Here is a 27,994-nt window from a genome sequence, read left to right on the forward strand (position 1 = left end):
ATATTAATAAAATTTTTAACTTGAGAATCTGAGTGTCCATTAAGGTTTATTGCCATGAGACTACTATTTTGAAGACCATCTTACATAGCAACAATCATATATCACCAACATTAATAAGTACATTTTCTTATTCCAAGAGTCATTTTGTGATAATGATTGTAAAGTGAGGCAGTAACACACAAAGCAAGATGCTTGTTACAGAAGTTACACCAGGAACTACTTCATTATATAGATTTCTTTTGAAATTAGTATTGCAGTTTTGTTTTGTATAAACTACATTGTAAAATCAGTAAATACTAATGATAGGAAAATTTTTTTGAGACAGAGTTTCGCTCTTGTTGCCCAGGCTGGAGTGCAGTGTTGTGAATTCGGCTCACCGCAACCTCCGAGGTTCAAGCGACTCTCCTGCCTCAGCTTCCCGAGTAGCTGGGATTACAGCCATGCGCCACCACGCCCTGCTAATTTTGTATTTTTAGTAGAGACAGGGTTTCTCCATGTTGGTCAGGCTGGTCTCGAACTCCCAACCTGAGGTCGTTCGTCTCAGCCTCCCAGAGTGCTGGGATTACAGATGTCAGCCACTGCGCTTGGCTAATTCTTATTCTTGTATGAGAATCTTGTCTTAATCATTTTACCCTTTTTAGATTTGTTTAACGCGAGAAAGTGTGTTACAAATGGCATTTTGTTACAAATTCAAAATTGAACATTGTATTCTTCATAATTAGAAAAATGATTATTCCAGCTGCTGGGGAAATTTTTTTAAAAAGGGAAAAATGATGAAGAATATCTTTTTTCATTTAAAAAAAAATTTTTTTACAGCTCCAAAGGGGCTTTAATAGTTTTGAAATTGATGCAGAAAGGGAGCATATATATCCACAGAAGTGAAGTAAAAGCATAGCCAAAGAAGTAAATCTGGTTTAAATATAAACTATTTAGAATCACATAGAAGAAGACATACATAGACTATGATTTAGCCACAATTCTTCATTTTCCAGTTTTTCTTAAAGTGAACTACCTGAGTATAAACTTTTTAACTAGAAGTTTGCATTGATAAGCTTACAATTGATTATAATAATGTAAATATAAATGTTTACATTTCAGCTGCCAGTGAAGGAGGAGCCAATGTTTTTACTGTGTCATATTTTAAAAATAATGCATACCTGGCTCAGTCCCCACAGCTATATAAGCAAATGTGCATTTGTGCTGATTTTGAGAAGGTTTTCTGTATTGGACCAGGTAAGATTTTGGCAGTTATGTTTTATCCAAGTTCATTAATTGTGCAGTAGTTACAATGTTAGAAATACATTTTACTTATATAATGTACAGACACTTTGAAAGCTTAAATTATGTTATCTGCTGACTACACAAATGTTAGACTTTGAGGTAGAGATGATAATATATTTGGGTAGACATTTTCCAAAAAACAAAATAATAATAATAATAATATGGTCAACAGTACTTTAAACAGTTGAGTATCGTTCCATGTGAATACAGTTGTAAGCATTATGTATTCTTACAGAGGAATGCTGAAGAAAATTTTTATCTTGAGAATATATCATTATAAAAATGCATTTTTTTGAAAATATACACCATCTGAAATATACCGAAGTATATATTTTAATATACCTACATGCAGTTAGAACAGAATTAGCTCCCATTTGGATTCTTTTCAGCTCCCCATCAGCAGTAAAGAGCAGGTAGTTGCAGTGGCCAAAGTAATATATGTTTTTGTCCTTTGTAACTTCTTACTCTTGTAAGTTTACAGTGTACCTCTGTCCAATTTGCTATCAATTTTATTCCAGAGCTGTTCTGTTTCACTATTTTGTTTGTATTGTCCTTACTATTGGTAATGTGCTGATGTCCATTAGAAACTACTAACAAATATCATATATTTAATAAATTATATTAATACGGTTTTTAAGAAATGTTTGCTAAAAGTCAAGCACAGGCACATAATCATATGGCAGTTTCTTTTTTGGAGCTAATTATAAGTGAAAAGCAGTTTTACTTTATTCTTTAAAACTTACCAAGTTATTTTATATATCTTTTTTGATAGCTTAATAAAAATTAAATACCTGCTAATAGAGAAACTAGCAAGATCATTAAGGGTCTTAATTTTCTGAATTTATTAACTAGTTATTTGTTGAGCACCTGCTGCTTATATAACCTTGTGCTAGGTACCATGTACATAAAAGAAGAACCAGCCAGCACTTCTCAAATGTTAATATGCACACAGATTACCTGGAGATCTTGTTAAAATACAGATTCTGATCAGTAGATCTGGGGAGAGGCCTGAGATTCTGCAGTTCTTACAAGTTCCTGGGTAGTGTTGATGCTGCTCATTTCCCGACCATGCTTTGAGTGATAAGGGAATCAACATTGTAGCCTGCTCCCAAGACTGAGTAAGACATGCATATGTATCACAGTCATAGGGAATAATCAAATAATTTTCACAACGAATAATCAGATTGTCCTATACAGTCAGCAAATGGGTGTTAATTATGTAGTATAAATAGTAAGTATAAAAAGAGAGAAAACAGAGTGTGCTAGAGTCACCATAAATGAAAATTCAAACTGAGATGTGCTTTAAGGACAGAATAGGATATGTAGACAACAGAGATGGCATTCTAGACGGGAAGCAGAGTAAGTAAAGAGCAAGAACTACACAAGAAAACAAAATAAGACAAGTTAGTATTAAGAAGTGAGAAATATAGGTTAGGATTAACTTATGAAAGCATAAAGGTTTTAGGGTTTTTTTGTCATTTTATGTCTTAACTACAGTAGTCATTTGGGAACCACTGTAAGTTTCTGAGCGAGAAGGTGTTATAGGAATATTAGTGATGTGAAGCATGAGTCAAGCTAGAGTCAGGAAGACTAGGCAGGAGGAAAAGGCACTGAGGATATTAAGTCTGGACTGGATATTAGCTGGACTGAGCTAGTGGCCTTTTCCTCCTGTCCAGTCTTCCTGACTGTAGCTCGACTCATCTTTCACATCACTAATATTCCTGTAAATGACTACTGTAGTTAAATGGAATATGTATGTTACTTTATTTGTAGAGTTTCACGTAGTTTGAGTCAGGTTTTAATAAAATTGAGAAGAACTCACTGTCTTGGTCATAATCGAATATATTTTTAAATATTGAGAAGACACCTCAGGATCTTGCATTCCCCCAGGGTTCTCATGAACCTCTCTTATTAATTTACATTTGGTATGGCTTTTATTGCATAACCATAGGAGTTTGTAATGAACTTGCTGTCCAAGAGAATGTGCAAACAGGTGGTTTATCAGAGGTCCTTCCAGCCCTATAATATGAAAATAATGCCACTGAAATCCTACTAAATACAGTTTTGTATTTAAATCCCAATTTATCCAAAATTGAAAACAGTATTTGCTGTTTATTTCTTTTATTAAATTTGCAGTATTCAGAGCAGAAGACTCTAATACCCATAGACATCTAACTGAGTTTGTTGGTTTGGACATTGAAATGGCTTTTAATTACCATTACCATGAAGTTATGGAAGAAATTGCTGACACCATGGTACAAATATTCAAAGGACTTCAAGAAAGGTAAAAAGTATTTTATACACCTAGATGGACTTAATTTCAGATCAGTTTGGGCTCTTTAAAAAAAAATTTTTTTCAATTTAAACATGCAAACTAAGTTTCTATGAACATATATATAAAGATTTGTCAGTTAGATGATCCATTTAATTGGTTGGAAAAATCCACACTCAGAATACTGCTTCTGGATTCAAATCATTTGGGGGCTCAACTAATTAACCTCTATTTTGCTGGTAAATTTACCACATTGTGAACAGTCCAACTGTATTTTGTTGTTGTCCTTGTTTCCTTTATACTGACATCCCGAATGTCTCAAGAAATACAGCATATGTTACTTTTAATAGTTTATTATTTGGGAAATAGTATGAGGGTAATGCTTAAGAGGTTGGATTCAGCAACATCCAGATAGCCTGAGTTCAAATCCCAGCTCTGCTGCTTCTCTGTGTGGGCCTTGTGCAGATTATTTAACTCTGTGCCTCAGTTTCCTCAGCCATTAAGTGGAAATAGCATTATTACCCACCTCAAAGGTAAAAAGTTCCTTCAGTCAACTGAATCTGTCGACATGTAAATTAAGTCTGGTCAAATATGGTTAATTCTTAAATCAATTTATATTTACATTGAGTGCTCAGTAAAGATTAGAAACTAGTAGACCGAAGGGATGTTTAAACCTATTTGGATCTGATGAATTAACATTTGCAGAAATATTAGATGTGTTCTAGATGTTCAGAAAATTGAATTATGTAGAATGTCCATTTAGCTACACCCTCAAAACTGGCAAAGAGCTCTTCCCTTTAAAGGTCATTGAAAGTTGTTTACTTATGATGATGTTTAACATGGGGAAAATAGGAAAAGAAAATAGAAGTGAGTCAAGTTGATTAAGAAAGTCTCTATTTTTCCCTCTTTCTGTATTCGTGACTATATTTCAAGTATTAGGTAAGCTATAATAGTCTAAGCTAGCATTTTAATAACTGACAAAGGATCATATTAAAAATTTTTATTTGGGGGCCGGGCGCGGTGGCTCAAGCCTGTAGTCCCAGCACTTTGGGAGGCCGAGACGGGCGGATCACAAGGTCAGGAGATCGAGACCATCCTGGCTAACATGGTGAAACCCCGTCTCTACTAAAAAAATACAAAAAACTAGCCAGGCAAAGGGGCAGGCGCCTGTAGTCCCAGCTACTAGGGAGGCTGAGGCAGGAGAATGGCATGAACCCGGGAGGTGGAGCTTGCAGTGAGCTGAGATCCGGCCACTGCACTCCAGCTTGGGTGACAGAGCGAGACTCCGTCTCAAAAAAAAAAAAAATTTTATTTGAAGTCCAGCAATTTATTCCTTATTGATGTATTTGATATGTTTCATTGGTATTTTAAAAGAGTTCAAAAATACGAATTTTATTTACTACATTGCAAGGCTAATGAGTAAGTTTAAGAATGTAGAAATTGGCCAGGCACGGTGGCTCACGCCTGTAATCCCAGCACTTTGGGAGGCCGAGTCGGGCAGATCACTTGAGGTCAGAAGTTCAAGACCGACCTGGTCAACTTAGCGAAACCCCATCTCTACTAAAAATACAAAAATTAGCCACGCATGGTGGCATGCACCTGTAATCCCAGCTACTTGGAAGACTGAGGCAGGGGAATCATTTGAACCCAGGAGGCGGAGGTGCAGTGAGCTGAGATCACATCACTGGACTCTAGCCTGGGCAACAGAGCAAGACTCCGTCTCAAAAAAAAAAATAGAATGTAGAAATTAACTACTGATCTTATTTAAGAATACTGTAGCGTAAGTGCCAATATTTCAAGGCATTCTCTGCAGATCTGTGCCTTTGATGGCTAATTAATTGCAGACAGCCTTTTTCTTTTTATATCTTTGTTCTCTAAAACATTTTGATGCCGTTTATTTCAATCAATTTTCAATGGTTCATGGAACAACTGATAACATTTTCCTTATAAGACGAAATATACTTTAGAACTACACTGAAGGAACACACACAGCTTTTCTCATTTTCAGTTCACATTTATAATTCAAGAAAGTTTCAGAAACTCATTTTTTTAAAATACTGAAAGCTTCTCTATTAAATAATAGAATTTGACATTTCCACTTTGATTTTTATAACAACAGACCAAGCATGAATTTGGGTCCTTGGGATTAATCAAATCTCTACTTACAAATTGGACTCAAACGCCGTTACTGCTGAACTTTTTCAGTAGAGTTAAGGTGGCAATTTGAAAATAAAGCCTTCTTTGTATGTTCTTCAAGTCATTTAGGAATTTCAAATTTTGATGTCACCTGTTTATTGGATTATCTGGCCTGTGTCATGTTCCTCTCATGTTTATCATTAGTATTTACCTCTCATAGAAAAATACATATACAAATGTGTATGTATTGTATTGTATGTATATGTATTGTATATATATCCAAATATGTATATGTGTTTATATAAAATACATATATAAATGTATTTTAAAGTATTGACAGTCATATTTTTGTACTACCATTGGTAGACATGATGAATGGGAGTTGATATATAAAGGAAAGAAAAGCTATGTAAAGATGAATTGGGGGCCAGGCTCGGTGGCTCATGCCTGTAATCCCAGCACTTTTGGAGGCCGAGGCGGGCAGATCAGGAGGTTAGGAGTTTGAGACCAGCCTGGCCAGCATGGTGAAACCCCGTCTCTACTAAAAATACAAAAAATTAGCCAGGCATGGTGGCACACACTAGTTGTCCCAGCTACTCAGGAGGCTGAGGCAGGAGAATTGCTTGAATTGCCGAGATAGCTCCACTGCACTCCAGCCTGGGCAACAGAGTGAGACTCCGTCTAAAAAAATAATAAATAAATAAATAAATAAATAAATAAATAATCAATTATGGGGTCTTTCTAACCCTTATATCAAGATTTTAATAAATCAATGGCTAAGCTTTATTCCCATGAAAGTCTGTAAGACCAGTCAAGAAATGATGGTGTTTTAATTTCGAGAATATAAATTCTAGGCCAGGCGTGGTGTACATCTATAATCCTAACACTTTGGGAGGCCGAGGCCGGCAGATTGCTTGAGCTTAGGAGTTCGAGACCAGCATGGGCAACATGGTGAAACCCTGTCTCTACAAAAAGTAACAAAAAGTTAGCCGGTCATAGTGTTACATGCCTGTAGTCCCAGCTACTCAGGAGGCTTGAGGTGGGAAGATTGATTGAGCCCAGAAGGCCAGGGTTGTGGTGAGCCAAGATTGCACCTCTGCGCTCCAGCCTGAGCAACAGACTGGGACCCTGTCTCAGAAATAAAAAAAATAAAAGTAGAATGTCAATTCTAGGTAGAGAATTCTATATATAAAATACAAACGTACCTTTTTCTGTATATAGAATATAAACATACTTTTTTCAAGTCTGTTAATTATGGAAAACTTTCAGACACATACAAAAGGATGTGCAATAGTCTAATGAGCCCCCATGAACTCACCAACCAGTTTCAGTCCTTGTCAACGTGTGGCCAATTTTGTTTGCCCATTTCCCTCATTCACTATTATTTTGAAGCAAATCCAAACCTTTTTTTTTGAGACAGAGTCTTGCTCTGTCAACCCAGGCTGGAGGGCAGTGGCACAATCTTGGCTCACTGCAACCTCCACCTCTTAGGCTCAAACGATTCTCCTACCGTAGCCTCCTAACCATGCCCAGATAATTTTTGTAGTTTGAGTAGAGATGGGGTTTCACCATGTTGGCCAGGCTGGTCTTGAACTCCTGACCTCAGGTGATCCATCTCCCAAAGTGCCGGGATTACAGGTGTGAGCCACTGCACCTGGCCAAAAATAAACTTTTAAAATCTCAATAAAATATCATCGTCCATAGCAGAAATTCAGCTCAGTGCAATAAACATTGTCTTGTACCTTCTATATATATAGGGTAAGCATTGTACTATAGAGATTATCAAAATGGGAAATTGGCACTTCTCTGAACATACAGTGTAATATGGATGCGGGAAGATAAGACAAATACTCATTAATTTGGTCTTCCTCAGTGATAACAAGAATTGTTAAAGAATTAAAAAGTCAGATTTTTGTAATGCTTTATAAAATGGGCATTTTATGTTTCTAACTGTATTAACTGATATGAGTTATAAAGAAAATTTTTAATCCTTTGATGTTACTGTGGTTACAAAAACATAAGATTGAAAAATGGTGTTAGATATTTTAAGTATTTAAATTTCATTCTTTAATAATTTGATACGCTTTTCCTGGTGTATATACTGATTCAAAGATTGATTTTTGTATATTGCCACAGTGACCTCTTGTGGAGGAAACATTTATCTCACACATTTTCTTAACTAAATCATTCTGCAAATAGGTTTCAGACTGAAATTCAAACGGTGAATAAACAGTTCCCATGTGAGCCATTCAAATTTTTGGAGCCAACTCTAAGACTAGAATATTGTGAAGCATTGGCTATGCTTAGGGAAGCTGGAGTCGAAATGGGAGATGAAGATGATCTGAGGTTTGTCTTTGTGATTTTGTTTTTTTTTTTACTCTAAGTTCCAGAATCCATGTGCAGAACATGCAGGTTTGTTACATAGGGACACATGTGGTTGGCTGCACCTATTGATCCGTCCTCCAAGTTGTCTTTGTGATTTTTAAAACCTTAGTAATTTGGTTTAAGGTAAGAGAGAAGGAAAATATTAATAAATGATTTTTTTCACCTGATACACTTATATTTTATTAACTTTGGTATACAGTATGATGCTGTTTTATATAATGTGTGATCTGAAATAAAAATGTTTACTATGGTTTGCTTAAGTTTTCATAATTTTGTTTATAAACACCATTTTCCATTATTTTTCCCTCATGTTTGTAACTCTTTAAAGAGTATAGGGAGTTTTGCCTGTGATTTTGTCTTCTAATATGTTACTTCTCTTTCCAAATTAGTGGTATTAGAGAAAGTAGACAGCAGTCTAAATCCATCCCCACACAGGATCGGGGTATAAACTGTTAACATCCAAAAGTTATAAAAGTCAATATTGTTTATATAGTATCATACATACTATATTATATGTAGTATTTGGTATAGAGTGGGTATTTGTTTTCTCTTCTCCCCTCTGGTCCCTTACGACAGACCTTTACCCACAACCCTCTCCTACAACCTGGAAAGAATAACCCTCCCAGTGTCCCTGGTATTCAGAGTACAATCTAAATTCAGATCATAAACAAATGATGTCGTTTAATAAAGATTGAGGCTGGGCATGTTGGCTTGCGCCTGTAATCACAGTACTTTGAGAGGCCGAGGTGGGAGGATCATTTGAGGCCAGGATTTCGGGACCAGCCTGGACAACACAGATCCTGTCTCTACAAAAAAATTTAAAATTTAGCTGCATGTGGTGGCACACACCTGTAGTCCCAGCTACTCTGGAGGCTGAGGCAATTGGGTCACCTGTGCCCAGGAGTATCAAGGCTGTAGTAACCCACGATCATGCCTGGGTGATAGAGTGAAACCCTGTCTGTAAAAAATAAACAAAACATGTAAAGGTTGAAAATTTCTATCTACTTATATTTTATTCAAGACTTCCTTGAATGATTCCTTTAAACCATCACAATACTTATGTATTTTAGGAGGGAAAGGAAATGATTATTGTCACTTTTTAGGGTTTTTCAAAAAACAATTCACCCAAAACCATTTTTTGTTGTTTAACAAAAATATACATATATATGGCTTTAAACATTGCCTACATTGCTAGATGATATTTTAAGGCAAAATAAAAATCCTACAAGCTTGAGTAGTATTTTTTTAAGTATTTTAGAAATTGTTTTTACATAGGAAACTAAAGTAACTACCTCTTGGCTATAAATGTAACATGTTCATATAAACACTATTTTAAAACCTTGGATAATACTAATTTTTATTTCATAAACCATTGATAAAGAGTACCAAAAAGGGAAGACTATTTCATGGCAAGACTAGCCTATATTAGTGTAGCAAACTTATTATGTGTAATTATAGGAAATTATTTCATCCATGATATTTCTGAATCGATGAATTGCTAAATTCTGTTTATTGCTTTAATTAAATATTTGAACAGCATCTACTAAGCGCTGAGTCACTCTACCAAGGTATACTCATAAGTGATTTTCAATAGGACTTGCCTTTTAAGAAAAGAGCAGAATAGACAACTGCATGTTTTGGCCAAATTTTGTAATCCCTTGAGAAGCTTAAATAGAAGAAGTTCCTTATTAACATTTTTAAGTTGCCGTTTCATCTTCAAACACTGATTTCGCGTTTCTTTTTCAGTACACCAAATGAAAAGCTGTTGGGTCACTTGGTAAAGGAAAAGGTAGGACTCTTGTATATGCTGGATTTCTTTTTCTAATTCTGAAATGTCTCTTGGGACTAAAAACAGTTGCAGAGGGGACTGAGCTTCCTAGAATGGTGTGATTCTGGAATAAATAAAAACTTTAGAGGGACGTTCAAAATTTTTTTTCTTAGAAAAATGAGAAATATTCAGACAGCCTGCCTTTCTCCCAGATGATTTGATTAACTCAGTATTTAATATTTCTACGAAGTTGTTCTGAGGTGTCTCTAAAAGTGATAGAATGTCGGATTAGTTAGAAATGACCTCCAAGTTATTTGAAATTATTTAGATTTGATCTTCCCTGTGTACCCCTGCTGTTTCATGAGACTTAAAGATGAATGAGCTTCCTCTCTGCCTCTTATGTAATAGCTACTTTCCAATCTCATTTTCTAAAACCAAGACTCCAAAGAGGAGAAAAGCTAAGCTTAGTGTGATCTTTTTAAAATTTTTAAGATACTGGTATAATGAAAAGGAAAATTTGTCCTTGAGCTCCTCCTACTGGTTGCACTTGAAACTGTTAAACTAGAGAACTGATATTTCTGAAGCCATACAATATTCAGTTTATACGTTTAAAATGCTATTTCAGCAGAGCCAATTTCAGTTTGTCAGCTGTTAACATCCTCTTCTCAAGTTTTATCAAAAATGTTGAAAGTCAAAAACGGTTGAAATGCAATTTTTTTTTTTTTTTTGAGACAGAGTTTCGCTCTTATTGCCCAGGCTGGAATGCAATGGCACTATCTGGGCTCACTGCAACCTCCACCCACTGGGTTCAAGCAATTCTCCTGCCTCAGCCTCCCAAATAGCTGAGATTACAGGCACCCACCACCACACCCAGCTAATTTTTTGTATTTTTAGTAGAGACGGGGGTTTCACCATTTTGGCCAGGCTGGTCTCGAACTCCTGACCTCAGGTGATCCACCTACTTCGGCCTCCCAAAATTCTAGGATTACAGGCATGAGCCACCGCACCCGACCCTGAAATGTAATTTATTTTTTTTTTTTAATTAAATCTAGGTCACATAGTAAGCATTCTCTAAAAAAAGTTGTAATTTCAAGTTAATGTCATTTATTTCTTTCAGTTGCAGCATTCATTTGAAGAAAACTACCAAAATCTCATGTATATATCTAGATAAAAATTTAAATTGTTGGGAAGATAATCCATGTTTTTCAATGATGAATATTATAAATTACGTCAAATTTCCCAAAATAATTCATAGACTTAATATAGTTTCTATAACAACCAAAAGGATTTCAGATAATTTTTTTCATTATAAAATGCATCAGAATGACTAGATGAACTAGAATAACAAAGAAAAAAGTAAATTCAAAGATGTTTATCAAAGCATAATTTAGAATGGGGAAGAAATTAGAAAGGGATTACATGTTCAAAAAAAAAAGAACAGGAAAAAAATGAATATTTAAACCGTAGGCCTCGCACAGTGGCTCATGCCTGTAATTCTAGCACTTTGAGAGGCCGACATAGGAGGATCACTTGAGGCCAGGAGTTCAAGACCAGCCTGGGCAAACACAGCGAGATTCCATCTCTACAAAAAGTTTTAAAAATTAGCCAGGCTCCTATTTAAGCCATGATCACATCATGCACTCCAGCCTAAGCAACAGAGCAAGACCCCATCTCTTAAAAAAAAAAAAAAAAATTTTTTTGAGAACTATGAATAATAAGCAATGCCTAAAAATTAGGTATTGCAATAATTTATGACACCATGGCAAAATGCTATACAATAAAAATGTTACTTGAAAAAAAGCAAGATATTCATTGTATATATAGTATAATTAGAGTAATTATGAAGAACCAAAGTTTTTGTGTAAAAAAGTTAATTACCAAAATGTTAGCCATTTTACTTTTTAAAAATGTATTTTAATTGCATTTATTCTTTTTATAGTATGATACAGATTTTTATATTCTTGATAAATATCCATTGGCTGTAAGACCTTTCTATACGATGCCTGACCCAAGAAATCCTGTAAGTAATTTGGTTTTAAGTAACCCATTTGGGGGCAGAAGGGAAATTTTATTGCCACTGTCAGAATGCATAATGGGAATAATGGTTTTCATTAATAATTTGCAGTTTTGATAGACATACGTATTACCACTGATGTCTGTCACCACTGGTCAAAATGATACTGTAAAATTTGAATATTCTAGAAAATTAATTTTTAAAACCTATGTTAAAATCATTTTCCTTGGTCATTTTTCTGAAGATTAATGAGGGAGAAAGACTATGTAAATTATAAATAGTACTACTAGTTTTGCATACTTTAGCAAATCATCCTGTCATTGACCTTAAACTGGGAATTCACATTGTATCCTGGAAGTTAATAATCTAAATAATGTCTTATGGTCTTTTACCATTTTTCCATTGCAGTGGTTTCTAAATTTTACTGTGCATCAGAATCACTTGGAGGGCTTTTTAAAACATCAATTGCTGGGGCCCACCCAGAATTTCTCATTAGTTGCTCTGGAATGGGAGCCTGATCATTTTGCTGGCCCCACTCCAGACCAACTAACAAATTTCTGGTAATACTGAAGCTACTGGTCCGGGAATCACACTTTGAGAACCACTGGTTTATTGAAAGACAGGGGATTAAAGTAAAAATAATAATAAAGACTCACACCTATTAACTTGGAGTTCCAGAAGTCACCCCAAAATCATATCAAGCTTAAAAACATCTCAGATGATAAAGTGAAATAAGGATCAGCACTGCTTCTTAAAAATTAGATGTGGCGCTCTGATTTGTTGTTGGGGGGTGTGGGAGGAGAGCACAAAATTGATATAAACAAAGAAAAAGTTATTCAGCCCTCAGTAGTTTAATTCTACTTTAGAGAACAAGGTTGCATTGTTAATTATAGGAAAAAATGAACTTGCTCTTCATGCAGCAGAGATTTTTTTCTGTATATGTGTAATAGAAATAGGATAGTAGTCACTTGAAGAGTGGTGTTTTTTCTCTTGCAGAAACAGTCCAACTCTTACGATATGTTCATGAGAGGAGAAGAAATATTGTCAGGAGCTCAAAGAATACATGATCCTCAGCTGCTAACAGAGAGAGCTTTACATCATGGAATTGGTAAACAACTTAAAATAATTTAAGAGAGTGTATTTTCTGAAAATAATACATTGTAAACATTTAAAAGACTTCTCGGTCTTTTTTAAAAGTCTCCATTGAACAGTAATTGCTTTTGTGATTTTTTAAGATAAATAAGATGATAAATTATATTTTGTTTTGTTTTGTGTCTTTTTGTAGATTTGGAGAAAATCAAGGCTTACATTGATTCCTTCCGCTTTGGAGCTCCTCCTCATGCTGGTGGAGGCATTGGTAATATTCTGTTATTGCTTACAAATAAGTTCATAAGTTCTAAGTATAATACAAATTTGAATTACAAGAATTTTTAAAAGTCAATTATGACATAAGTGAAAATTTGATTTCCAAGAAACAAAATGAACAGCTAACTTGTGTGTTTTAAAATATTATCGTCATAAAGTTCTAGCCATTTTTTCTCTTATGAGTTTTTAGAAGCCAAATGCCTTGTAAGTGGAATATCCTGTTTTCTCTCTTGCTACTGTGAGTTCATTCACATTAGCACAAATTAAAACTCTACCTTAAAATAGCTCAAAGAGCTGCTAAGTGTTTTTATTGAGATGTAGCACTTGATTGACCTTAAGAACACTTCTACAGTATATGTAAGGGACTGCTTTGCAATTTAAAATCAGTAAATATTTAACTCATCTTTGGATGTCCATATCAAACATTCTTAAAAATTTTGAATGTATAGTTTTATTGAAGTTTTTGTTGTTTGTTTTGGGTTTTTTTGGAAAATACAATATGTACTTACAAAATTTTCAAATTAAAATTGGTAGAGGGACAGTCTTTTCAACAGATGGTACAGAGAAAACTGATGTCCATTTGCAGGAGATTGAAATTAGACACTTACCTAACATCATATACAAAAATAAACTCAAAATGGATCAAAGGCCTAAATGTAAAACCTATATTTAAATCGCCAATAGGCATATGGAAAAAAATGCTCGACATCACTAAACATTAGGGAAATATAAATTAAAACCTCAGTGAGATAACCATCTCACACCTGTGGCTGTTAGCCAAAAGATAATGGATAATTGTTGGTGAGGATGTGGAGAAAGGGGAATCCGTATTTGTAAATAGTTGACGGGAATGTAAAATTGGTACAGCCGTTAGGAAAAACAGGATGAAGATTCTTCTAAACGTTACAATGAGAATTACCGTATGATTCAGTAATTCCTTATCTGGTCTTATATACCAAGGGAAATAAAATCAGTATGTTGAAGACATTTGTGCACTCTCATGTTCAATGCAGCATTATTTACAATAGCCAAGATATAGAAATGACCTTAGTGTCCATCAGTGGATGAATGGATAAAGAAAGTATAGTATAGATTGAGTATCCCTTACCCAAAATGCTTGGGACCAGAAGCATGTCTGATTTTGGATTTTTTTTCAGATTTTATAATATTTGCATTGTACTTACTGGTTAAACATGCCAAATCTAGAAACCTGAAATGCTCCAGTGAGCATTTTTGGTTTTTTTGTTTGTGTTTTTGAGTATCATGTTGGCATTCAAAAAGTCTCAGATTTTGAAGTATTTTGGATTTTCATATTAGGAATACTCAACCTATTTTATCTATACAATGAAATAACACTCTGCCTTTAAAAAGAAGGAAATCCTGTCATTTGTAGCAATGTAGAGTAACCTAGAGGACATCATGCTAAACAAATTAGCAAATCAGACACAGAAAGACAAATACTGCATGATCTCACATACATATGGTACCTTTTAAAAGTTGAACCCATAGACAAAGAGTAGAATGGTTGTTGGAATGGGGAGAAGTTGGTCTAAGGGTATGAAGATTGAATTAGGATGATTAAGTTCTGGAGATCCATTGTTCTACATTGTGACTGCAGGTAATGTATGCTTGAAAATTGCTAAAAGAGTAGATTTTAAATGTTCTTTCCACAAAAAATATAGGTATGCAAGATGATAGATAAGTTAATCAGCTTGATTTAATCATTTCACAGTGTATCAGAGTGTCACATTGTACACTGTAAATACATACAATTTTTGTCAATTGTAACTCAATAAAGCTGGGCAAAATTTTAAAAATAAATAGCACCAGTTAAGGTCATTACATATGGTTTTTTGTTTTCTTGTTTTTTTAAGTTTCGGGATACATGTGCAGGATGTGCAGGTTTGTTACATAGTAAAAGTGTGCCATAGGGGCTTGCTGCATCTGTCAACCCATCACCTATGTATTAAGCCCCGTCTCTTTTTCCCAATGCTCTCCCCAACCCCACTCTCCCAACAGGCCCCAGTGTGTGTTGTTCCCCTCCCTGTGTCCATGTGTTCTCATTGTTCAGCTCCCACTTATAAGTGAGAACATGTGGTGTTTGGTTTTCTGTTCCTGCGTTAGTTTGTTGAGGATAATGGCTTCAGCTTCATCCATATCCCTGCAAAGGACATGATGTCACTCCTTTTTGTGGCTGCATAGTATTCCATGGTGTATATGTACTACGTTTTCTTTATCCAGTCTATCATTGGGCATTTGGGTTGATCCCATGTCTTTGCTATTATGAATAGTGCTGCAATGAACATACACGTGCATGTACCTTTATTATTCAGAATCCACAAAGAACTCAAACAAATTTACAAGAAAAAAGCGAAACAACCCCATTAAAAAGTGGGCAAAGGACATGAACAGACATTTCTCAAAAGAAGACATTTATGCAGTCAACAAACATGAAGAAAAGCTCAACATCACTGATCATTAGAGAAATGCAAATCAAAACCACAATGAGATACCATTTCACACCAGTCAGAATGGCGATTATTAAAAAGTCTAGAAACAACAGATGCTGACAAGGTTACAGAGAAATAGGAATGCTTTTACACTGTTGGTGGGAATTTAAATTAATTCAACCATTGTGGAAGACAGTATGGCGATTCCTCAAAGATTTAGAACTGGAAATACCATATGACCCAGCAGTCCCATTCCTCTGGATGTAAACATGATTTTTTTTTAAGAGTTGTAGAGATGAATGACAGTGATGATTGCACAACATCGTGAGTGTATTTGGTACTACTAAACTGGACACTTAAAAATAGTTCTGATGGGCCGGGCACGGTGGCTCAAGCCTGTAATCCCAGCACTTTGGGAGGCCGAGACGGGCGGATCACGAGGTCAGGAGTTCGAGACCATCCTGGCTAACACGGTGAAACCCCGTCTCTACTAAAAAATACAAAAAACTAGCCGGGCGAGGTGGTGGGCGCCTGTAGTCCCAGCTACTCGGGAGGCTGAGGCAGGAGAATGGCGTAAAAACCCGGGAGGCGGAGCTTGCAATGAGCTGAGATCCGGCCACTGCACTCCAGCCTGGGCCACGCAGCGAGACTCCGTCTCAAAAAAAAAAAAAAAAAATAGTTCTGATGGTAGATTTTATATGTATTTTAACACTTTTTTAAATTGGAGGAGGAAAAGGGAGAATACTGCATATTCGCCTCCCTACAGGAAACCATTGTTTCTAGTTTTCAGCTTACCTTTGCAAAGATATCTTCGCATATACAAAAAGACACACACACACATTTCTTTAAATATTTTTACACAAATTGTAGCATACTATTATATATAAACCATTTAGTAATTTGCATTTTTTACTTAATGTATCATTTTTTAAAATATGAGCCCAGATGGAGAAGAAATACTTTAAGGTATCTTGTAACTTGTTATCAATAGCTAAAGAGCTTTTTCATTCTTTTTACATCTCTACATGGAATCCACTGAAAGGAGGAACCATAATCTTGTTAACCACTTTCCAAAAATCAGTTTCTTTTTTACAGTCAAAACACTTAGTATAATAATGTACTCCAGAGCTTTTTATCATAGGGTCCACCATGTTAAATGTCTATAGAATTACAATAAATTTTCGCACACTTCTATTATTGCTTAAGCAAGTTTATGGCTCTGATCCTCATTGCCTGGACTATATAATCAGAGTGTGGTATCATTTGAAATGTTCAAGCTTATAAAGTCTTTTGTTTTTCTTATTGTTTACATCATAGATTTTGTTCATTCATGTAGATTTTTTTTCTTTTTTTTTTTTTTTTTTGAGACAGAGTCTCACTCTGTCGCCCACACTGGAGTCTAGTGGCGCGATCTCGGCTCACTGCAAGCTCCGCCTCCCGGGCTCACGCCATTCTCCTACCTCATCCTCCTGAGTAGCTGGGACTACAGGCGCCCACCACCACGCCTGGCTAATTTCTTGTATTTTTTAGTAGAGACGGGGTTTCACCGGGTTAGCCAGAATGGTCTCGATCTCCTGACCTCGTGATCTGCCCGTCTCAGCCTCCCAAAGTGCTGGGATTACAGGCTTGAGCCACCACGCCTGGCTCATACAGATTTTTGTGGTTCACATTTTAGACTCCATACCACTTAAGGATATATTACTTAGTCCTTTTCATTTATAGCAGCATCTTTATTTCTGAATCAATACTCAAAACAATTTTAAATAAACCCAAAATAATAGGAGTCATTTTCTTTCCTAATAAGGAAAAGTATTTAGTTTAACAATTATATTTATGTTTATAGTACTAAGTAAGACCCTGAGAGATTTTCAGAAAGGAATTAATGATTATTTTTGTCTTCCCCAGGGTTGGAAAGAGTGACTATGCTGTTTCTGGGATTGCATAATGTTCGTCAGACCTCCATGTTCCCTCGTGATCCCAAACGACTCACTCCTTAAATTCACATCTTGCCTCTGAACTCCAGTGTGGATGACAGAGCGAGACCCTGCCTCAAAAAAAACAAAAAAGAAAGCCACACTTACTCTTTCCAGTAACCTGCTAGTGCACAGGCTGTACTTTAGGTACTTAAAATATGCACTAGAATAAATTTGCAAGGCCCTAAAGTATCACTGTTATTTTTGGAGTAATGCAGTATAGATATGTTTAAAAGAGATTTTTATAACTTCAGACGTGCGTCAGTAGGAAATACTTGAGAAATTAATATGGTTATGTGAAAAATTCATATTCTGTTACTACAGTAAATGTTACGAGTTTTAAACAGTTAAGATTGTACAACTTTTCTTCTTTTCTATATTACAAGGGCCCCAGTGTTAATGTCTTAGATTTTCAGTATTTGAACTTATTTTTTTAAATTCTGACATTGGAATAAGAATATTCAGGTAGCATCTGAAATTTTAATGATTGTATAATTGGCATATCATGGAAAATTAACCAGAAAGTATCAGTTCTTAAAAGTTATGTCTAGCAATTATGTAAAGCAGGCTAAAATACTGGTTAGAAAGTATTCAGTGTAATCTTGTATTAAATTGTTAAATTCTAAACTTGAATTTCAATAAAATTTTAAAGCTAATTATAGTTTGTTTTTGTGTAACTTTGTGACCATCTGATTTTATAACTGGTGCTAGGCATTTATAATTTGGGAAAAGAAAAAATACACAACTGGTTTATATAAATAAATGAAGACTAATATGTTGTCAACATGTATTCATTTCAGATATTTAGATGGGCATAGAGATAGAGTTCTTAAAGTTGACAGCTTGGGTCGGTTGACAGTTCATTTCACATGGGTTAAAATATATTGCAGAATTTTGTTTCATTTTTAACTGGAACTGGTACTGATACTTAGTGAACGTCACTAAAATACAGTCCCATCTTATCCATCAAAAAGAAATTTTTGTGTAAGAATTACAATTGGAAGCACTTTCCCTCTAGATTATTACAAATGTTGATGCTAATGTTAATTTTACATGAACCACAAATATTGGGCAGGAACAAAACATATTTTTGTACAGGAAGAAAAAATTATATGCAGAAAAATAGGAGGGTCAAAAAGTTAGGAAGTTACCCCTGGACCACAAACATCTGCCCATTATTTTTGAAAGTTAAAGAGAGTTTTTACCACCTAGATTGTGCAGTCTTTGAAAGTTTAGATTCAGTTCTTATTTTTTTCTTTCATATCCTACCAGAATACCTTAAATATAGAAGGCACCCCAAAAGTATTTCATAATTTAATCCACAGCAAGAAAAAATGAATATCCATCTTTTTCTATAGTATGTAATTGCTAGGCCCTAAAATAGTACAATAATATTGGCCCCAGAGCTGTTCTCAATTTCATGTAATTATAGCTTGTTTTAAAATAAAGTTTGTAAAGTCTTACAATGATGTAATCTTTTTTATTGTGAAGGTTTTCAAACATGCTGACCAAATTAGAACATGATAAAATACTCTTGTACCTATTATCCAGTCTTATCAAATTTTAACACTATCACATTTGCTTCAGTTTTTTTTTTTTTTTTTTAATTTTTATGTATTTGTTTTGAGACCAGGTTATGAAACTGGCTAATTTTTGTATTTTGGTAGAGACAAGATTTCTCCATGTTGCCCAGTCTGGTCTTGAACTTCTGGCCTCAAGTGATCCATCTGCCTTCGCCTCCCAAAGTGCTGGGATTACAGGTGTGAGCCGCTGTACCTGACCTTCTTTTATATATTTATTTTTTTTTTGAGACAAGTCTTGCTCTGTGGTCGGCTGGAGTGCAGTGGCATGATCTCGGCTCACTGCAACCTTCTCCCCAGTTCAAGGGATTCTCCTCAGCCTCCCAAGTAGCTGGGATTACAGGTTCCCACCACCACGCCCAGCCAATTTTTGTATTTTTAGTAGAGATGGGGTTTCTCCATGTTGGCCAGGCTGGTCTTGAACTCCTGACCTCAGGTGATCCGCCTGCCTGGGCATCCCAGAGTGCTGGGATTATGGGTGTGAGCCACTGTGCCTGCCTGGCCCTTATTTTTTAAAGAGAAAAATTTTTTTTAAAAATTGTGGGCATAGTTAAGGCACCCTCTTACAGGTAACTATTATGAATTCAACCTTTTATTTTTTCTGTTTTTATATTTTCGCCAAATATTTACGTTTCTATAAATGTAAATGTCTAATATTGTTTTGCAGATTTGATATGTAAATCCTGAGATTTTCATTGGAATTACCTTAAATTTATAGAATAATTTGAAAAGGCTTGGAATTTCCTTCTCTTTAGTCTTCCAGTGAATAAACATGGTATATCTCTTCATTTATTGATTTTTTTAATTGTAGTAAAACATTTTTATATCTTTAAAAGTATTTTGCTTTTTGTGTGATGTTATTGTTTACTCCTATCAGCATTTTATTCTCAAAATTATCAAAGAATTTAGTACTGTTAATGCTGGAGGCAAATATCTTTCCATTTTAGCTCTACATCCTTGTCCTTTGCAGATCTGAAGATATTTTAGCTGAGTCAGAACAGCCTTGCCAAGGATCTGCTAACCATGTGGTGAGGGGAGAAACTGGTGAGGTAGCTTAGTGTTTTTTGTGGCCAGGATTTAATGAGTAATGAAATATTCAGTGTAACAAAATGTAAAAGATCACACTCTTGTTGCCCAGGCTGGAGTGCAGGGGCAGGATCTCAACTCACTGTATCCTCCACCTCCTGGGCTCAAGCAGTCTACCTCAGCCCCCTAAGTAGCTGGGACTACAGGCCCATACCACCACACCCAGCTAACTTTTGTACGTTTAGTAAAGATACGTAGTAGTTGTCATGTTGCCCAGGCTGGTCTTGAACTCCTGGGCTCAAGCGATCCACCTGCCTTGGCCCCTCAGAGTGCTGGGATTACAGACACGAGCCACCGTGCCTGGCTTGTGTATTTTTTCAGTTTCAGCCCAGAAATAAATGTTCCCCATGAATTCAATCATAATATAGACACTACTTTGTTTACTGTAATTTTATTTAACATTAGCATATTAAAACTGCTTTTAATTTTCCAGTTTATGTTAGAACATCTTACAGTGTTTTTTTTTCTACTGGGAATGAAACCATGCCCCAAGGAGTTAAAAAAAAAAAAGTAACAAAAATTCTTGGGTGTGCAGGATAAATGGATAAGAAAAACAACTTAAGACTCGCCTCCCTTAAAAGAAAACTGTCTAAAATCAGTTAAAACCAATATGGCTAACTGGAGTTTACACAGCAAGCTTGCTAATGTTACAGCCTAAAGTTTCACCACATATTTTATACTAACTACCTCCAAATTGGCACATGGGACCCATAAAGAGGCATAAAGAGGTAATACACACACCAAAGAACTTTCCAGACCTCTTCCACTAATCACCCACTAATCCCAGAATCCACCCCCTAAAGGATAAAATCACTGCCTTAACACCAGCACAGAGAGAGCAATTTGAGCTGCACTCCTGTCTCCTTGTAAGTCACTTGAAATAAAAAGCTTTTCTCAGAAACCCAGTGTCATTTTATTGGCTTAGAGCATTGGGCAGTGAGCCCCTTCTGCTTGGTAGCAGGATTGGGATCTCCTTTTCCGTGACATTTTTGAATTGTTAGGAGGGTAAAGAACACTATCAGTTATCAATTTTTATATGTTGCCTTTTTATGCAGCAGTATTCTTGATCTCTTACTCGTTCTAATAGTACTGAGTATCTTATATTTTCAAGATAGGTGGACAGGTGTGAGAAAGGATAGCATAACAGTAAGTAAGAAAGGATAGTGTGGCTAAGTCTTTTAGCCACACTGCCTGGGTTCAGATTCTGGTTTTGCTCTTACATTAACAAATGTATAACCTTGGATAACTTGCTTATCCTCAGCTTTCCTCATTTGCGGAATCCTACATCATGAGACTATTATGGGAATTAAAGAGTGTAGAACACAGAATAGTGTGGGGCAAAATAAGAGTTTAGTCTTTTCCTGCCTCATTCTTATATTTGCCGATTGCATTAATTAGATGGGTTCTTGAGTAGAGTGTTGAATAAAAGCAGTGATGGAGGCATACTTGTATTTTTTAATTTAAATACTAAAGTCTTGAGATTAAGTGTGATAATTTCTGTAGGTGGTTTTTGTTTTCACTGTGTGTTTTGTTTTTGAGACAGGGCCTTGCTCTCTTAGGCTGGAGTGCAGTGGTGCAATTTCAGCTCACTGCAGTCTCGACCACCCAGGCTCAAGCAATCCTTCCACCTCAGCCTCCCAAGTAACTGGGACTACAGGTGCGTGTCACCACACCCAGCTAATTTTTTGTACTTTTTTGTAGAGACAAAAAACGTATGTTGCTCAGTCTGATCTCGAATTCCTGGGTTCAAGAGATCCACCTGCCTCAGCTTCCCAAAGTGCTGGGATTACAGACATGAGCCACTTTGCCTGGCCTTTAGATTTTTAATAAACGTCTTTTATCAGGTTAATGAAGATTTCATTTGTTCACTTTCTGTTATGAATAAATTTTGAATTTGTCAAATACTTTATCAGTATTTGCTGTGATTTTTTCATTGTTGTTTGGATATAGTGGACTATAGCAACAGAAATCCCTGATTCAGTTTTTCTGGAATAAATGTTGTTTGATCACTACGTATTATTTTGTGTATGCAGCTGGGCATGGACAACATAGCAAGACCTCATCTCAACAAAAAATGAAAATTACCCAGTGTGGCGGCACATGTTTGTAGTCCTAACTACTTGGGAGGCTGAGCCAGGTGGATGACTGGAGCTCAAGCATTCAAGGTACAGAGAGCTATGATTGTATCACCACACCCTTGCCTGGGTGACACAGTGAAACCCTATCTCTAAAAATAAACATTTTTAAAGTAAATTTTGTGTATGTACTACTGAATTCAATTTGATAATTTTATTTAAATTTTTTTCATTTTGTTCAGGTATACACAACAATTCATTTTAAGTGTACAGTTTTATGAATTTTGGTAATTGTATAGAGTCAAGTAACCTTCACCATACTCAAGCTACAGAACATTTCCACTGCCCCAGAAAGTTTCATAGTGTATCTTTATAGTCAGTCCCCATTGCTAGCAACCCAAGGTCTATTTTTGCCTTTTCTAGAATTTTATATAAACAGAACAATACAGTATGCAGTCTTTTGTATTTAACTTCTTTCATTAAGCATAATTTTTTGAGATTCACCCATGTTGTTGCATATATTAATAATGTGTTTCTTTTTATTGAGTAGTATTCTGTAGAACAGATATACTGTAATTTGTTTATCCATTCACCAGTTAATGGATATCTAGGTAGCTTCCAGTTTTTAATCTATAATGAATAATGCTGCTGTGAGCAATCATTTGCAAGTCTTTATATAGACATGTTTCTATTTCTTTTGGATAGATACCTAAGCATAAATTTTCTGGATTATATAAGTGTACTGTCTTGGTTTGTACTACTATAACAAAATACCATAGATTGCGTAATTTAAAAAAAACAGAAATTTATTTCTCATAGTTCCGGAGACTGAGAAGTCCAAGATCAGGGTGCCAGCAGTGTCTGGTGAGGGACTCAGTCCCTACTTCGAAGATGGTGCCTGGTTGCTGCATCCTCTGGAAGGAACAAATGCTGTATCCTCACATGGCAGAAGGAACAGAAGGGCAAGAAAAGGTCTAAACTACTCTCCAGCCCTTTGATAAGGTGGATAATCCATTCGTGAGGGCAAAGCCTCATGACTTAATCACTTCGCAAAAGGCCCCACCTCAACACCACCACAATGGGAATTAAGTTTCAACATGAATTTGTTTTTTCTTTCCAACTTCTATTTTTGGTTCAAGGGGTACATATGCCAGTTTTCTACATGAGTAAATTGCATGTTGAGGGGGTTTTGGAGTAAAGATTATTTCATCACCCAGGTAATAAACATAGGTAGTTTTTGGTTTTGTTTTGTTTTGTTTTTCTCTCTTTTTCTGGAGTAGGTATTTGTAACAAAATGATAGGTAGTTTTCAATCCTCACCCTCCTCCCACCCTTGACCTTCAAGTAGACCCCCGTGTCTATTGCTCCTTCTTATGTTCACGTGTACTAAATGTTTAGCACCCACTTGTAAGTAAGAACATATAATATTTGGTTTTCTGTTCCTGCATTAATTTGCTTAGGATAATGGCCTCCAGCTCCATCAGTTTGCTGCAAAGGACATTATCTCATTCTTTTCTATGGTTACGTAGTATTCCGTGCTACACGTGTACCACATTTTCTTTATCCAGTCCACTGCTGATGGCTGTTTAGGTTGATTCCATGTCTTTACTATTGTGCATATAGTGCTGTGATGAACATACATGCATGTGTCTTTCGGGTAGAACGATTATATTCCTTGGGTATATACCCAGTAATGGGATTGTTAGGTTGAATGGGTAGTTTTATGTTTTTTGAGAAATCTCCAAATTGCTTTCCATAGTAGCTGAACCAATTTACATTCCCACCAGTAGTGTATAAACACTTCCTTTCTTCACAACCTCACCAGTATCTGTTATTTTCTGGCTTCTTAATAATAGCCATCCTCACTGGTGTGAAATGGTACCTCATTGTGGTTTTCATTTGCATTTCTCTAATGATTGGTGATATTGAGCATTTCTTCATATGCTCGTTGGCTGTGTGTCTTCTTTTGAGAAGCATCTGTTCATGTCCTTTGCCTGCTTTTGTTTTTGGTTTTTTGTATTTTTAGTATAGATGAGGTTTCACCATGTTGGCCAGGCTGGTCTCAAACTTCTGACTTCAAGTGATCTGCCTCCCAAAGTGCTGGGATTACAGGCGTGAGCCATTGTGCCTGGCCCTAACTCATATTTTTAAGTGAATGTATATATAATACATTACTATATAGATGGGCTAAATAAGAATATGTTTTTTAACATGTTGTTAACATAACGATTTTTTTTTTCTTTTTTTCTCCACTGTACATGTTAGGATCTGGAAGTATTTAGACCATTAAAATAGCCTGGGTTTCTTTTGTTGTTGTGTTTTGTTTCTGGGCTATGGTTATAGATTCTAAGTGACACTGCCTTTGGCAGTATCTAACCATAAAAAAAAAATACAACATTCTCCCAATTTCTGTTTCAGTTCAGTTGGCTGGCACTTGAGGGTTTCTCTAGATTTTGAGTTGTATTTGCTACCTGCTGTGTCAGTTTCTCAAAAGTCAGATAGACTCAGATTAATACAAACATTTTTATTTTTCCACTTTCTGCCAAATGTCAACATCTGTACAAATGATTGGCTAACTCACCAAAGTAGTGCTTTGTTCACCACGTGGTGTTGTAAACCACAAAGTGACTGAGGCAAATCAGCTGATTAGAGGCTTATTTTGCCAAGGTTGAGGACACGCCTGGGAAACAAAACACAAGTTACAGTTGGATCTGTGACCCATGCTTTCTACAGAGAAGGTTTGGGGAACTTCAATATTTAAAGGGGAAAAAGCAAGCAGGAGAGGAAGGGGGAAAAAAAGGAGGGAGGGTAGGCAGTGAGGCAAGCGGATGCATTCTTGTGAGGCTTTGATTAGGGCCCAGTGAATCTGCATTTTACATGTGAAAATAAAGGAGTAGGGGGAAAGTCAATTATGCATTTGTCTCAGCTCAGTAAATCTATATTTTGCATAAGATAAAGTAAGCATGTGAAGTTACAGCCGTCTGGGAACAAAAAAAGGTTTTTTGTGTATGACTCAGTTCCCAAGTTTAACTTTTCCTTTGGCTTAGCTTGTATTCCTTAGATTGTATTTTTCTTTCACAGTGTCTTACATTTCCTCATCAGTACAGCAGAACCCACACCACCAGCCCCTGATGTTCTCTCTCCAGATGGGCTGCATTTGCCATTTCTTCCCCTTGCTCAGCCATAAAACGTTGTCCTTTTATCTCATCAGACCGGACAAAACTTCAACCCTCGTTTCCCCAGGCCTACTTCTCTCTCCCAACACTTACAGAAATGAGTTTTCTGCTCCAAAAGCTGCTCAGGATCTTCCAAATACTCACCTGTCCATTCACTATATTGCAGGTTATTCAACCAATGAAAAACGTGACCATCTTACTATCAAAACCACATGGTTTTGGCGCTGTGGGAGGCGGGCCGGAGCCCAGGCCTGGAGCTGGCACCCTTGGAGCAACGCCCGGAGGGGTCCCCAGGCAGAGCCTGCGCGTCCACTTGGACCTGCACACCTTCTACCATGTCGTGGTACCACAGGCCTCAATGTGGGGGCCACTACATTCACTGGGACCCCAAGATCTCGGCCAGCTACCCCCACAGCCACCACAGCCCCCTAGACAACTTGGGCTCCAGCTTCTACATGGAGCTGGGGCCCTATGGCTACTGGGACCCTAGTGTCCTGGTCCCTTCCTGGTATCCACCCGGCATGGCTGATGGTCACAGGGAACCCTCAGATGAGCTGGTGCCTGCCATTCTGGACACCACCCATCAGTGCAAATCCAGGTGACCGGATCCACATCCAACCCCACATCCACATCCAACCTCACGAGGCCAGGACGACATCACTGTATGTGACAACATCAAGTATATCATTGACATGGATGACTCCCATGGTGCATTTTATCCCTGGAAGAACAGCATGGGCAAGAGCACCCCACTCTTTTATATCTATGGCTCATACCTGACATCCCTTGAGGCCTGGACCCACCTCCTGACACCAAACAGGCCCCGCTATGGGGTCTTCATAGCGCTGCTGGTGGAAGAGGGCCACACCCACATGTCCCGGCTGCGGGATTTGACAGCATGTCCACCTATTTTGTCTCCAGCAGTTTCTCCTGAGGCTCCTCCCATCAGAACTGGAAAGCTGTGAAGAACTTTTGTGATGCCAACAACCTCACGTCCATTCGCAGCGTGGGGCCTGGCTGCATTGACAGACGCTAGCATCCAGGCCTGGAACGACCACAATACGGAGAACAGGGTCAATGGCAAAGGACTATGACAGGGCCCTGCAGGTGGCCCCGAGAGGGGTGAGGCCCAAGAGCAGCTCCATCACCTCCTTCAATGAGTGGCCCGAGGGCACCCAGATGGAGAAGGCCACTCCCAAGAAGACACCCCCGCCTGTATTTGGACTACCCGCCTCTTCAGCACAGCTTGTACCTGGAGCTGACCCGCCGCTGGGTGACCACTTCATCAAAGAGAAGGTGCAGTAGCTCAGGTGAGGGGCCTGTAAACACGGGCGTGAGGTGCCGATGCCCTTGCCTCGCTGGAATGTCACCACGTGGGGCTCGGCTGGGGCTGGAGGCACTCAATCCTTCCCACGTTGGCAGCTGAGTGCTTCTGAGTGGGCCCTCAGGCCTGGGCCCGTGTAGCACAGAGCCGGTTCCTCAGGCAAGTGGTGCTGGGGTGCTGTGGGGATGGGAACCACCAAGGCTGACAGGTGACTGGACTTAGCCCAGGGCAGCTCCATGTCCGGGGAACACTTTCATATAACCCCTTCTAGTTTTGAACTCCGCAGCAGGCCAGTGCTGTGTGGTGGCCACCTAGTCACCGCCCTTGGAAGGGTGTCAGGGTCTGGGCTCGCATGTGCCCTGCTCCCTTCTGCCAGCCTGCGTCCTCTCCTCAGTCCTCCTTCCCACATCGTCTGTCTTCTCTAAGATAGGGAGCCATATTGAGACTTCTAAAAAGGGAACTTCTAGGTTTAAGCTCCTCCCAGTAGACTCCTGAACCCAATTATCTGGAAATCATCCTGAGCGCTCTCAGGTTCATTGAACACTTGCTCCTCAAACACGTTCCTATGTGCCAGGTGCCAGGGAAAACTTGACCAAGGAGCGGTTCCTGTCCTGAAACTTACAGGACCCAAGCTTTCCTTATCCAGTGCAGCCTTGTAGCTAGTGCCTGGGCACAGGCGTTTTTCTTTTTGCAGTTTTACCCAGTGTTGGGAGTTCAGTTCTTTTTACTCCAAAAAATACCTCTATGTGGCTGGGCACAGTAGCTCACGCCTGTAATCCCAGCACTTTGCGAGGCTGAGGTGGAAGGATCACAAGGTCAAGAGTTCGAGACCAGCCTGGCCAACAGGCGAAACCCCATCTCTAAAAATACAAAAATTAGCCGGGCATGGTGGTGGGCGCCTGTAATCCCAGCTACTCAGAAGGCTGAGACAAGAGAATCACTTGAACCTGGGAGGCAGAGGTTGCAGTGAGCCGAGATCCTGCCATCGCACTCCAGCCTGGGCAACAAAAGCAAGACTCCGTCTCAAAAACAAAATGAAACAAAACAAAACAAAAACAAAAAACCCAAAACCTCTGTGCTCCAGAGCCTGCTTTTTCCCAGATGCATATT

The 27,994-nt window shown here is 37.5% G+C and overlaps 1 protein-coding gene and 1 pseudogene across 1 annotated transcript in view; both read left to right on the forward strand.

The window, feature by feature from the left end:
* Positions 1-18,300, forward strand: part of DARS1 (aspartyl-tRNA synthetase 1) — a 1,211,452-nt gene extending 1,193,152 nt beyond the window's left edge. The window contains exons 10-17 of the mRNA XM_050750987.1: positions 1,099-1,233; positions 3,418-3,565; positions 7,889-8,035; positions 9,821-9,863; positions 11,782-11,862; positions 12,853-12,964; positions 13,142-13,213; positions 17,577-18,300. Coding sequence (XP_050606944.1) covers positions 1,099-1,233; positions 3,418-3,565; positions 7,889-8,035; positions 9,821-9,863; positions 11,782-11,862; positions 12,853-12,964; positions 13,142-13,213; positions 17,577-17,668 — 830 coding nt within the window. The 3' untranslated portion in view covers positions 17,669-18,300. The remainder of the gene's footprint in view (positions 1-1,098; positions 1,234-3,417; positions 3,566-7,888; positions 8,036-9,820; positions 9,864-11,781; positions 11,863-12,852; positions 12,965-13,141; positions 13,214-17,576) is intronic.
* A 7,438-nt stretch (positions 18,301-25,738) lies between these two features.
* Positions 25,739-26,865, forward strand: LOC126932349 (glycoprotein endo-alpha-1,2-mannosidase-like protein; annotated as a pseudogene).
* The last annotated feature ends 1,129 nt before the right edge of the window (positions 26,866-27,994 follow it).

This window comes from Macaca thibetana, chromosome 12 (genome assembly GCF_024542745.1).
Source record: "Macaca thibetana thibetana isolate TM-01 chromosome 12, ASM2454274v1, whole genome shotgun sequence".
NCBI classification, from domain to species: Eukaryota; Metazoa; Chordata; class Mammalia; order Primates; family Cercopithecidae; genus Macaca; species Macaca thibetana.